This window comes from Anguilla rostrata, chromosome 12, assembly GCF_018555375.3.
Source record: "Anguilla rostrata isolate EN2019 chromosome 12, ASM1855537v3, whole genome shotgun sequence".
NCBI classification, from domain to species: domain Eukaryota; kingdom Metazoa; phylum Chordata; class Actinopteri; order Anguilliformes; family Anguillidae; genus Anguilla; species Anguilla rostrata.
The window spans coordinates 17,655,738-17,668,381 of NC_057944.1; the positions used below are offsets into that span (position 1 = coordinate 17,655,738).

Below are 12,644 nucleotides of genomic sequence, written 5' to 3' on the forward strand. Positions count from 1 at the left end.
AATTTCTGTAAGCAAACACAGTGGAGAGGTGAGGGGCCTGCTGTGGAAAAACATGTTGAAGACAAACAGCACTCAGAGCACATTAGAGAGGCAGTGTCAGTACCAAACCCCAGGGTCTTCTGAAATGATTACCTCCAGAAAAAAAACAAGGTGGTTTAGTTTTTTCCCTTTGGGTCAAGGCCCCAACCATTAACTGGGCTCCATCAGGGTTTACACAATTACTGCACTTACATTACATGCTTTTTTACTTTGTTTTTTTTCCGCAGTGGGTAGACTGAACCCTACATAAGGAAGCCTCCCTCTTTTTCTGTGTGAGAGCTCAGACATATCCCTGTCCCTCCCAACTCTGCTGAAAGAGATGGGTGTTTACACCTGGTTATGGCTGTGGGTGTCGATGGACGTTGGAGTAATATGTGGGTTGGCAGAGTCCACCTGTAGGCTTCAGGAGACAATGCACTCTCAGAGTGTATATAAGGAGGGTGATGTGATCATTGGAGGACTGTTTCCTATTCATTTACAGCCACCTGAGCCAAACCTGGACTTCACACAACGAGCAGCACCTTTGCAGTGTCAGAAGTGAGTACATAACTCTGAATATCTTCCTGTGTCTTACTGTGAATATCTCCTTGTATATACCAGTGAATACTTTATTTACATACAGTGTGTGCATGTGTTTGTTTCTGCATGTCTTTATACATTCACATCTACATAGGTTTATAATGGCAGCATCTATTAGTGAATATGAATGTCTAGCTTTCTAGTGCTGCCTTTCATTCATCCAGTTCATTCCCATTTCTCTTTCTCTCTTGCTTTCAGTTTTGAATTTCGTTCATACCGTTGGCTGCAGAGCATGATCTTTGCAGTGGAAGAGATAAACAGAAACCCCCAGCTGCTGCCCAATCTCACCCTGGGGTATGCCCTGGCTGACACTTGTCTCGCAGAGAGGACAGTGTTAAGCGCTGCGTTGGGGCTGGTAACCGGGAAGGACCCTGTTGTTACGAGCTCTAGGTGCGGCCGCACTCCCAAGGTGCCTGTCATCGTCGGTGATACCCGCTCCTCTGGATCAATTGTGATCGCTCGTACACTGAGAGGCTTCGACATCCCCATGGTGCGCAATGGAACAGCACAGCAATAATAATCAGTGATCATTAAGGAAAACCAATTCCAACTCCTATTCTTCCTAATGCCCAATGTGCTCAGAGACAGTGATTAAGAATAGATGCATTTTCAAATAAGTCTCTCCTGTGTTTTTATTGATATAGCATGACGCTGCATTTGTTTTGTTTAATGTTTCCTGGAGATAAACTGGATGTGTCAGGAGCAGCATTAAGCTGACAGGCTGGTGTGTGATCTGTGTGCTCCCCAGGTGAGCTATGCTGCAACATGCGCTTGCCTTGGAGACCGCCAAATGTACCCCACCTTCTTCCGCACTGTACCAAACGACACTTTTAAGGCCCGGGCCATTGCACGCATGCTGCGCCTCTTTGGCTGGACCTGGGTGGGCATCGTGATGGGAGATGATGACTACGGCAGGTCTGGTGTCCAGCTTCTGCTGGAGGAGCTGCAGAACTCAGAGGTGTGTGTGGCCTTTTCTGAGGTCATCCCCAAGGTCAACTTGGAGAAGAGTATCCCGCGCATCGTGGAAACACTCAGGCATTCCACAGCCAAAGTCATCATCATTTTTGCCAGTTGCACAGACATGAATGCCCTGCTTATGGAGGTAGTGAGACAGAACATGACTGAGAAGCAGTGGATTGCCTCAGAGTTATGGAGTACCTCCAGTATCAACTCCTCTCCAAAAATCCTGCCCTTACTGCATGGCACTATAGCAATTGACTTGCAGAAGAGAAACATTCAGGGTCTCAGGTCTTTTCTCACTGGGGTCCGGCCCAAAGATTTGCCCTCTGACCCCTTTGTGCAGGAATTCTGGGAGACAACGTTTGGATGCTCTTTGAGAAATGACCCCACGCTCTCTCTTTCAGCCAGGCCCCAATGCACAGGGTCTGAGAACTTGGACGATGTTGAGAACATTTATACTGACGTCTCTCAGTTGAGGACCACTTACAATGTGTACAAGGCTGTGTATGCCATCGCACATGCCATTCAGAACATGCTGTCCTGCCAACCAGGAGATGGCCCCTTTGAAAATGGGGGGTGTCCAGATGTCACCAACCTCCAGCCCTGGCAGGTATGTGTAAGCTCCAAAACATACCAAGTATCAGGATTTGATAGCACATTGAGCAAAATGAAATAATGTCTATTTATGGCTTGTGAATAAGGAATGTGTTAAAAGTATACTCACTGTTTGTTAATCATTACTTTCCCAAAAACTTACAATTACAAATAAATGTGTTACATGAATTAATAAGCAGTTGTAAATAATTTCATATATACTTCATATATACTGGGGGGCGACATAGCTCAGGAGGTAAGAGCGGTTGTTTGGCAGTCGGAGGGTTGCCGGTTCGATCCCCCGCCCTGGGCATGTCCCTCCCTGAGCAAGACACCTAACCCCTAATTGCTCTGGTGAATGCGAGGCATCAATTGTAAAGCGCTTTGGATAAAAGCGCTATATAAATGCAGTCCATTTACAAGTTGATTCCTGATCATGCATTTAACAGCCCATGTTAATATTATTCATGGATACAAGTAGAGTAAATGTTTTTCCAAAATAGATGCATTTATGAACACTCTACATAATGTATAAAGGCCTTTTAGTAGTCTTTGAATAACATGTTTGCCAGAATTTGTAAATTTTTCAGTCTGACATAGGTTTTGCTGCCAGTTAATCAAGGGAAATTACTTCGAGGGTTACTATTCTTGGTTTAAAACAATAAAACTGTGTATTATACTTAATAAATTGGTGTATTACTCAATTTCTGCATTCATAAAATGGCAATTCATTTTTGATTATCTTGCTTTTGTTTTGTTTGTGTGTGTGTTTGTCTTTGTGTGTAATATAGTTATTAATTTGCCTAATAGTATATGCTCATCCTGAACGGATGCTTGATTTTCAGTGTCTCATCAATCTTTCTATGAAATATTTCCAGCAGTTTAAAGATATATTAACTGATGTTGTTTACGACTTTATCCAACACTATTGAAAAATAATTACAATACAACTTATGCTAGTAACATTATCGATTATCTGTACATACATTTTAATATACATTAAGTTTAAGTATTTTATCATCACATTTAGTTTGCATTTTATGGTTCACATTTATTGTTCAGATTTATTTCTAAGGCTGTAAACGTTTGTGCATAAAGTTTTTAGTATCCTCTTCACAGACATGAATATTAATTATTACAATGCATTCCGTATTTAGTGTTAGCTTTTTATGCAGTATAAATTTCATTGTACAGTCTGCCGCTTCAAGATTTCAGTTGAAGTGCCAGGCATTTATTTTAAATTGAACAGTTTTTATTTTTCATCTCACCATGTTTGATTTTGTTAAACATTGAAAATCCTGTTCCCTTTCTGTTAAGATTCTCCATTACCTTCGCACCATCAACTTCACAACACCTGTGGGTGAGGCTACACACTATGATGAAAATGGTGAACCACTGGCCGCTTTTGACATCATTAACTGGCAAGTGGGGGCACAGGGGATGATGGAGTTTGTCACGGTCGGACAGTTTGACTCTGTGGATAGATCTCCCCGCAAGTTTGACATCGATGAGAAAAGAGTCATCTGGGGTGGTGGCCAGAATGAGGTAAAGTGAACTGTGAATTCAGTATGCCATAAATTTAGCCAGGGTGCCTTCTGTATAAGTTTTGGACTGGAATACTTATCATTCACGTTCTAAATATAGGTTATTTTATTTCTGTAATAACAAGTGCAGCCTAGAGCCCACTGACTGACAACACACATGAAGACGGCATTGGCGGTTCTGAGGGACAACATTGCTCTTTCATTACACTGCTGGGTCTCTGGGTTAAAGGTTTTCAGCAACACTGCACGGTGCAAGCACGCTCAGCAGGGGGGCGGGTTTCTGGGAAAGTTCAGTATTGCATTTTTCAAAAACAGGAAAGGCCAAATAAAGCACACATCTCTACAGACTAGTAGAGGTCTAGTACAAGATATTAACACCTGAACTGTCCAGAAATAACAAAATCAACAGTAAATAGTTCCCTGCAACACACATATAGCCTAGTAGTGTGGTGTGTCCAGTACACATTGTGGCATAGTGACAGACTGCTGGACAAATGCTGTGCGTATGTGTGTGTGTGTGTGTTTATGTCACAGCACAGTAGTGCTATTACAAATATTTGTAACATTACAAAAATTGTTTTTGAACCGATTTTGTGAATTTTCACTGCATTGGTGAGATGTTACTAAGAAATGGTGGGGCACACATGTTAAATACATGGTACACAAATAAAATACTGAGAATGTTAAGCGTCAAGAGGTCATTTTGTGCATGCAAGAATACAGTATGTTAGAATGAAGTTAGAGGGATGCTCTGTATGCTGTCTTGGATGCATCCAGGTGCCTGTGTCCATCTGCAGCATGCCCTGTCCCCCAGGCACTCGGAAGGCTGTGCAGAAAGGAAAGCCCATCTGCTGCTTTGACTGCTTACCATGTGCAGAAGGAGAGATCAGCAACACCACTGGTACTAATAACCATTTTCTCTTTTAACCATGATGAAGAGCAAGCACCATCATTTTCAACGCTTGCACAAAACAAAGATGATATGATACTGAAAAACGTTAAAGTCTCAACAAATGTTTACGGTTGCAATTTTTATTTAACAAGGGCAACTTTAACCTGATTATAGTCTATTTGTTTTATCCTGGGTGGACAACTTTTTGTGAAATGTACTGTAGCCAGGCAGTGGTGTGCTCAGAAACAGTGCTAACAACCTGTCAGCGAGGACTGGCCATCTGTGTGTCTTGCTGTTATTTAGTACAATTATGTCAATAAATCCATGAAAAGCATGTTTCATTGTACACAAATTACCATTGTATCAGTTTCTGTTAAATTCTCACGGTTTTGTTGAATAGCTGAAGCTAAAAATAAAACAAAACAAAAAATTCCATTTGTAATGCCTCTCAATATATGTTATTGTAAACATCCATGTGGATTTTGTTGGTACCTTAGATGTGTGTTTGCATAATTTTTAAGGTTCAACAGAGTGCCTGAAGTGCCCAGATCGATTCTGGTCGAATGCTGCTCGAACAACCTGCATTCCAAAAGAGGTGGAGTTCCTGTCCTTCCAGGAGACCATGGGGATCATTCTTGCTGCTCTTTCAGTTTCTGGGGTGGTCCTCACAGGCTGTGTCATTACAACCTTCTTTTTCCACCAGGACACGCCCCTCGTTAGGGCCAACAATGCAGAGCTGAGTTTCCTGCTGCTGCTGTCACTCTCTCTCTGCTTCCTGTGTGCACTGGCCTTCATTGGTCGCCCCTCTCTCTGGTCCTGTATGTTGCGCCACACGCTGTTTGGGATCAGCTTTGTGCTCTGCATTTCCTGTGTCCTCAGCAGGACGGTGGTGGTGCTGGTGGCCTTCCGTGCCTCAGTCCCTGGCAGCAACATCATGCGGTACTTTGGCCCGGTGCAGCAGAGACTGGCCATCTCCCTCTGCACCTCTGTCCAGGTGCTCATCTGTGTGCTGTGGCTGGTTTTGTCACCACCCATCCCAGCCGAGATACAGGGAAGGGCTGCCAGAATCGTCCTGAAGTGTGATGTGGGCTCAGTGGCTGGATTTGCCTGTGTCCTGGGCTACATCGGCCTGCTGGCGGCCATCTGCTTCCTGCTGGCCTTTTTAGCCAGGAAGCTCCCAGACAACTTCAATGAAGCCAAGTTCATCATCTTCAGCATGCTCATCTTCTGCGCTGTCTGGATCACCTTTGTCCCAGCCTATGTCAGCTCCCCAGGAAAATACACGGTCGCTGTGGAGATATTCGCCATCCTGGCCTCCAGCTATGGACTACTCCTCTGCATCTTTGCTCCCAAGTGTTATATTATCCTACTGAGACCAGACAAGAATACCAAGAAAAAGATGATGGCTAAATAAATGTCATAAACCTTAGATTACATTAGTGTGTGTGAGAAACATTCAAGTGAGAATATTTATCTGCTTCTGTTTAGATGTTGGGTTACTGGAGTATTTACCTTCCAGAGCTGAAGCTGGAAGGCATTAAAACCCTATATTAAGTTAATGCAGAAAATTAAGAGAGTAGTAATACACCTGAAGATGTTCTATTGTCCTGTGTATCTTTGTCCTTCCCTAAACATAGTTGTCTTGTAACCAAAAATATGTAATCACTAAACCACATAAACCATTCAATTATTACAATATGAAATGTTGAATATTCAATAATAAATAATTGAATAAATAATTACAGAAACTGAACTGATAAAATAAAGCATCTTTCACAAGCCAAACCATCAATTATTTTCTTTTTTTTTCACCTGGAAGCTTCTCACATTTCTTTCCCTTGTCATTCTATCATCACAGAATAGAAACAGCAGGGTACAAACTTTGTTTTCTCTGAGTGTGATCCCCACTCACCTCAGCATCATTGTGATTACACCCCACACATGTAAATTCAGTCACCGTCAGGACACAACTCCACCCCCCCAAAACACTCCACCCCTCGTCCCTCTCTGAGATTCACATTTTCATTTCTCAATGGACTTTAATCAGATAGTTTTATCAGAGGCCTTGTGGGTCTTCATCATGGTATCATTCCTGAAGGGGAAATAATCGCTTCACTGATTATCACTGAAATACCCCATTGTGAGCAAAGCAGCACAGTCTAGTCAAACTGCCAAGATAGTAAAGAGGGTGATACACTGGCGGGAGTGCTTTAGTGGGACAGAATACTTTTATTTGCCTCAAACTAGGAGGAGATATGCAATGACACTCCCCATACAATGTAGTCTGAAGCCATCCACAGATTTACCTTTGCAATCACTTTAGAGTTTAATGACGATGAACTGTCCATAGACTTAACATGGGAAGACACAATGCTAATTTCTAAACCAGGCCGGTTTAGAAATTACTCTCCAAGTGTGAGTAAGTCAATCATTCTAAAGTTCTAAATGAACATGAGAACAACACTAGACCGTTATGTCTAGCACAGCTGTAACCGGCATGCACAGGCAGCAGATACCTGTTCACCATGTACCCCTGTTTTTACGAAATTGGACGGATTACATCTTCAGGCATTTGTTTTAAAGTACAGCTATACCTAAGCTATACGTCTGTGTGTGTGAAAGAGAGAGCATTAGCTGTTTTGAGCTAAACAATGTGCGTAATTAGAATACACCATTATTTGTCCTTTCTTTACATGTGGACTCGGGCTACCTCTCTTTTTCTTTTACTTCTGTATCAAACAGCAGTGACTGAGGTTCAAAGTTCAAAAGGTTCTTTTTGTGATCTTTTTTTTTAACCACTACAAAACATTACAAGCAGACAAAACACAGCAGTAGTGTCAGCTAATAAACAAGTGACATGCAGCATGAATAGAAAAAAACAGGACAGGGTTGTTTATTAGTGTGGGTTTTCTGTGTAAGCCAAAACATGATGTTGTTTTCATGTGGTATGAGATTTAAATGAGCAAACAACAGCTGGGCTTTTTTGTTGACCCTGTGGGACCCAGTGCTTCTCCAGTGAAGGTGACCTGACTTCCGACAGGGGAGAAATTAGAGCACGCTGAGGACCTGAACTTTTTGACTGCACCACTCTGGCTGTTCAAGGGCCCCCTTCTTCTTACCGCTACAGCAGAGTCCTGCTGTATTTTTTTTTTTTAAATGAGTTAATATTGTAATTATTAACTAAGTACTTCTTTGGTCATGTGTTTTATTACCAAAGAAGTACTTATATTGATTTTTTCAGTATTGTATATGGGAAATAACTACTGCACATAGTAAACACAAGAATGACACAACAACGCATAGTCAGTCTGCTTTCAGTCAAGGTGGAAAGGATTAGGAGTGAGTTCAGGTAAATTGTAAGGGTGTAATAAGTGGACTGTAAAAAAAATAGATGCACATTATTTACAATGCAACATGGCTTGTTTATACAGGTGTAATTCAGTAAGTTGTGTGTATTAATGAGAAAGGGAGACTGTATTCTGTATTGGTCTTTGATTCAGTTAAATTTCTGTCAGTACAACTGCCCCCTCCTGTGGATTCATGGCAGTGTTGCACATTAGGAATGTTACATAAAATGTGAATTTACTTTATTATGCCTGAAGTGTACGCATCCTGAAAATCCTGTAACATAATAGTATAATCTACATAATCCACATGTTCTGTTGCAGTAATATTCTAGTATGCATTTCACAGATATTCTGTAATTGCTTGCTATAATTACCAGCCTTTGTACAATTATCATCACTTGCCAAACTATTAGTGCTCACTAAAACATATGGGGGAAATTTTATATTTCTCTGACAGGTATCATGTTTCACTGCAGCAACACATTTTCATTATAAAAAACAGATTATAAACAAAAATTAGATAAATGTGGGTTTTAAACATTTTATTCTGAAACTGAAATATATGAAATTATTTTTGAATATGACAGTGACAGTACTAATCAGTATTTCAGTAAGAGAAAGTCAATATTTCACAACGTTGCAATATTGAATAAAAAGCCTATATTTAATATGCAGGAGTTACACATTTAATAATGCTTTTCAGACTTGGGCATAAGATGCTTCCGGGTGTTTTTCTCTGGTTTGAGCAGTATTATGTAACATTTGGGAAAAAACAGACAGGCCAGTAGTCCGAAGCTGGATGCTAAGATGGCGAAAATCTCTGTGGCCGTGGTGTACTTCCCCGGGGAGCTGACATAGGCGGGGATGAACGCGATCCAGACGGCGAAGAAGATGAGCATGCTGAAGGTGATGAGCTTGGCCTCGTTAAAGTTTCCTGGGAGTTTCCTGGCTAAAAAGGCCAGCAGGAAGCAGACGCAGGAGAGAAGGCCAATGTAGCCCAACACCAGGGAGAATGCCAGGGCTGAGCCCACGTTACACAGGAGGATGATGCGAGCGCTCTCACGCATCAGCAGCCTCTGTGGGGATGGGGGGGACAGAGCCAGCCACAGGCTGCAGATGAGCACCTGCATCAGGGTGCACGAGAAGATGATGGCTCTCTGCCGCTTCGGGCTGAACAATTGCATCACCTTGCTTCCTGGGAGGGTGGCCCGGAAGGCAATAAGCACCACAATGGTCTTGCCCAGAATGCAAGAGATGCAGAGGACAAAGGCGATGCCGAAGATGCTGTGGCGCAGCATGCAGGACCAGGTGGTGGGCTGGCCGATGAAGGCGAGTGCGCACAGGAAGCAGAGCACCAGAGAGCAGAGGATCAGGAAGCTCAGCTCGGAGTTGTTGGCTCTGACAATCGGTGTGGTCCTGTGGCGGACAAATATGAAGGCCACGACAACCGTGCAGCACACACCCAGTAGGGCCACGGCGAGCAGAGCGATGCCCATCGTGTCCCTGTATGACAGGTACTCGATCTGCTTTGGAACACACTCGTCCCTTCTTGTGTTGGACCAGAACTCCGGTAGGCATTTCAGACACTCTATGGCATCTGGTTGAAAAAAAAAGAAAAATGGATGACATGCATAGATTTTCTATGCACAGTGGGTTCAGACATTGTGATTTACATTTACATTCAGCCAACCACAGCAACTGCTGTCTGTCCTGCTTGCAAAGAAGTATTTCAGAGGAGGATAAAGGAAAGCTCTCACCTGTCTGATTACTGATTTCCCCAGCTGTGCAAGCAACACAGTCAAAGCAGCAGGCAGGGAATTGAGGCTTGATGGCTTTGCGGGTTCCAGGGAGGCAGCTCTTGCTGCAGACAGACTGAGGGACCTGCAGGACAGAGCGCATACGGGCTGTGCTAGTCAGGGTAGTGCAGCACACAAAACACCACTGAGGACAAGATTTCATGGATTCCTGCCAGAAAGCCTGAAACATCAAAAGCTGCAAACCTTGCTTACAGTCATACATATATGACCAAAACCCATTTGCAGGAAACACATATATAATTGAAAAAACATTTTAAAGGTTACTGAAAACGTATATTTTGTGTTTGTCAGGAATTTTAGATGCTTACTTGTTTCTGTTGTCCATTCCAGACAATGATTTCCTCATAAATTTCTAGTTTATTACTGAGGGACAGTGTGCCATCAAATCTACCCACGGTGACAAATTCCACTGTTCCATTCACTGTGATCTGCCAGTTTATCAGATCGTACATCGCCACAGGGTCACCATTCTCATCAAACTTTGTCTCCTCTCCAAACTTGCTGGTAAACTTCACCTGCTTTAAGTAGTGTAGAAGCTGTGAGAAAAGAGTGACTGTTTTTGGAGACTCACTGCCAGAAATGTGGGGGAAACCTACATTTAATGAGAAACAATTAATGATAAATAAAGATAAAATGTGGCTTTACCTGCCACGGTTGTATATTAGCAGTGTCAGGACAAGACCAGCCAGGGAAAGGGCCCTTGCCTGGTTCACATTTAAACATGGAGTCCAGGGCATGAGCGATGGCATACACCGCCTTGTAAACATTGTAGGAAATTCTGAGCTGTGTGACATCGGTGTAGATGTTCTGTGTGCTGGTAAGCTGCTCGGTGCCTGTGCAGGGAGGCTTGTTACCCCTGCCTGCTTTTAAGGAGCACCCAAATGTTTCCTCCCAGAACTCGGGGAAGAAGGGGTCATCCTCGAACGTGGAAGGGTGCAGGCGCAGCAGGAAAGGCTGCAGCCCTGTGATGTCGGCCCTGCGGATGGCGAACCCCACCGAGCCCTGCAGTATGGGGTGGAAGCGCGGGCTAGACAGCACAGCAGCGGTGATCCAGGCCTCACTGGCCAGCCACTGGATTCCTGTCAGGTTCTGTCTCAGCACCTCCCTGAACAGTGCCCCTGCATCCTGCTCCAGGGCGAACACTAGCACAACCCGGGCCCCTGAGAGCCGGATCCGCTCCACGATGCGGGACATTCGAACTGCCTCATGATTTTTGGGGATGATCTCATTGAAGGCCACGCAAGCCTCCAGCTTTTTCACCTCCGTGTTGAAAATCTGGACCCCCTGACGGCCATAGGCATCATCCCCGGCTACCGAGCCCACCCAGGTCCAGCCAAAGTGACGCACCAATAGAGCGAGGGCATCGACCTGGAAGAAGTCACTGGGCATAGTCCTCAGAAAGGCAGGGAACTCATCCTTGTTGCTCAGACACGCACAGCTGGAGAAGTAGCTCACCTTGAAAAGTTAAAAGAGACCTGATAAGCCAGCAACACCCTCACCTCAAAATTGCACACATAACAGCAGACTCAACTTACAGAAGCAGCCTCAAAATTGCACAAGGCACCAGTCTCAACAGTCAACAGTCAAAATAACACAGGCAATATTATCTTACAGAAAGCATGTGCCATGCTTTTCAAATCATGAATTGAACTGAATTTTTTACACCCAGGGGTAAATGACTGTATGCTACATGAAGTGAGGCAAAACAATGCAGATTTATAAAACAGCAAGAATCAGAACTAAGGCTTTTTAAAAGCACCGGTTGTTGCTTACCTGTGGGACATGAAAAATTCCCAGGAAGCGTGCCACAACTAGAGACAGAGTGGAGCCACCGTCACCTATGACAACGGGCAGCTGTGCCCTGCAGTGTGGCTCTGTGCTGCCCTCATCCTGCTGACTCAAGAGGATCATAGCTGCCCGGAGGGCATGAAAGGGTGTGCTACAGGAGTCGTAGATCTTGTACCCCAGAGTCACATTTGAGAGCAAATGACCATCTCTGTTGATCTCTTCTATGGCAAAAATCATGGTCTGCATCCACCTGAAGGTTCTGAAGTTAAACCTGAGGACAGGAGAGATACCAGGGTGCACTGATCACACATGTAACATCCTGGAGGAAGTAAAAGTACCTTAAATGCAGCCAAGAGCTTCTATTCACACTACCCGCATCCATGCATCTCTGCCTTCATTCAACCCTCAAAGAAACCACATGACACCCAGACACCCAAGCTAGAGCCGGAGGAGTGTTCCCTAATCACAGCAGACAGGGTCTCTCACTCACTCGGCACAGCGTGTGGGGTCAGGCTCAGAGGTGAAAGACAGGTCAGGTTCCAGCACTGAGTCATGGAGGGAGAAGAGCCCCCCGAGAGTGATGTCACCCTCCCCCACCAGGGCTGGGAGGGGGTCCTGTGCAGAGATGGGATGGCAGGTTTGCAGCTGCTGCTGGGAGGCGGAGAGGAGGGCTAAGGACAGCACGCACATGCCCCAAATTCGCATTCTCACCGAGCGTGCATCACCACCACCCTGCTCACCCAGCAGACTCTGCAGGAGCTCCTCTTTATAGTGATGGCCATGAGCCCAGCCCCACTCCCTGGGGTGGGATGATGTGGGGGGGGGGGGGGTAGTGGAGATGGAGCAGTCGGATGTGTAACTGCAAATAGCAATAACAAAATCCACTCACTTCTGCACACAAGATGCTAATAGAAGGAGACGTGTGCTATTTTTACTATGAAAGGCTTCTGCCTGACTGGGCCAAAGTGGAGCCATTCCCATCTAACAAAAACAGGGTCATTCACCTGAGGGTACATGACATCCTAACAGCAGACATGTCATGTGATTTCCTGAGTGGAAAGATACTTTTTAAAAATATTGAACA

General features: G+C 44.2%; 2 protein-coding genes across 2 annotated transcripts; one reads left to right on the forward strand and one right to left on the reverse strand.

The window, feature by feature from the left end:
• Window positions 1-285: 285 nt before the first annotated feature.
• On the forward strand, window positions 286-6,386 carry LOC135236658 (extracellular calcium-sensing receptor-like). The gene is made up of 6 exons (XM_064303144.1): window positions 286-576; window positions 817-1,108; window positions 1,367-2,188; window positions 3,490-3,717; window positions 4,494-4,617; window positions 5,130-6,386. Exons 1-6 carry the CDS (start codon window positions 359-361, stop codon window positions 6,020-6,022), a joined length of 2,577 nt encoding a protein of 858 aa, XP_064159214.1. The 5' UTR covers window positions 286-358; the 3' UTR covers window positions 6,023-6,386.
• Window positions 6,387-8,113: 1,727 nt separating this feature from the next.
• On the reverse strand, window positions 8,114-12,427 carry LOC135236448 (extracellular calcium-sensing receptor-like). The gene is made up of 6 exons (XM_064302845.1): window positions 12,051-12,427; window positions 11,546-11,831; window positions 10,418-11,227; window positions 10,081-10,308; window positions 9,713-9,836; window positions 8,114-9,552 (listed from the first exon to the last, which is right to left on the reverse strand). The coding sequence occupies exons 1-6, from the start codon at window positions 12,263-12,265 to the stop codon at window positions 8,642-8,644; spliced, it is 2,574 nt and encodes an 857-aa protein (XP_064158915.1). The 5' UTR covers window positions 12,266-12,427; the 3' UTR covers window positions 8,114-8,641.
• Between the last annotated feature and the right edge of the window lie 217 nt (window positions 12,428-12,644).

What these genes read in the sequence shown, in the direction of transcription:
- LOC135236448 (XM_064302845.1), bottom strand. Translation starts at nt 12,265, where the DNA reads ATGCGAATTTGGGGCATGTGCGTGCTGTCCTTAGCCCTCCTCTCCGCC. An exon ending in CTAATATACAACCGTGGCAG is followed by an intron (nt 10,309 to 10,417) that starts GTAAAGCCACAT and finishes CTTTTCTCACAG; the next exon opens with CTTCTACACTACTTAAAGCA. An exon ending in GGAAATCAGTAATCAGACAG is followed by an intron (nt 9,553 to 9,712) that starts GTGAGAGCTTTC and finishes TTTTTCAACCAG; the next exon opens with ATGCCATAGAGTGTCTGAAA.
- LOC135236658 (XM_064303144.1), top strand. Translation starts at nt 359, where the DNA reads ATGGGTGTTTACACCTGGTTATGGCTGTGGGTGTCGATGGACGTTGGA. An exon ending in GCACCTTTGCAGTGTCAGAA is followed by an intron (nt 577 to 816) that starts GTGAGTACATAA and finishes TCTTGCTTTCAG; the next exon opens with TTTTGAATTTCGTTCATACC. An exon ending in CCAACCTCCAGCCCTGGCAG is followed by an intron (nt 2,189 to 3,489) that starts GTATGTGTAAGC and finishes CTTTCTGTTAAG; the next exon opens with ATTCTCCATTACCTTCGCAC.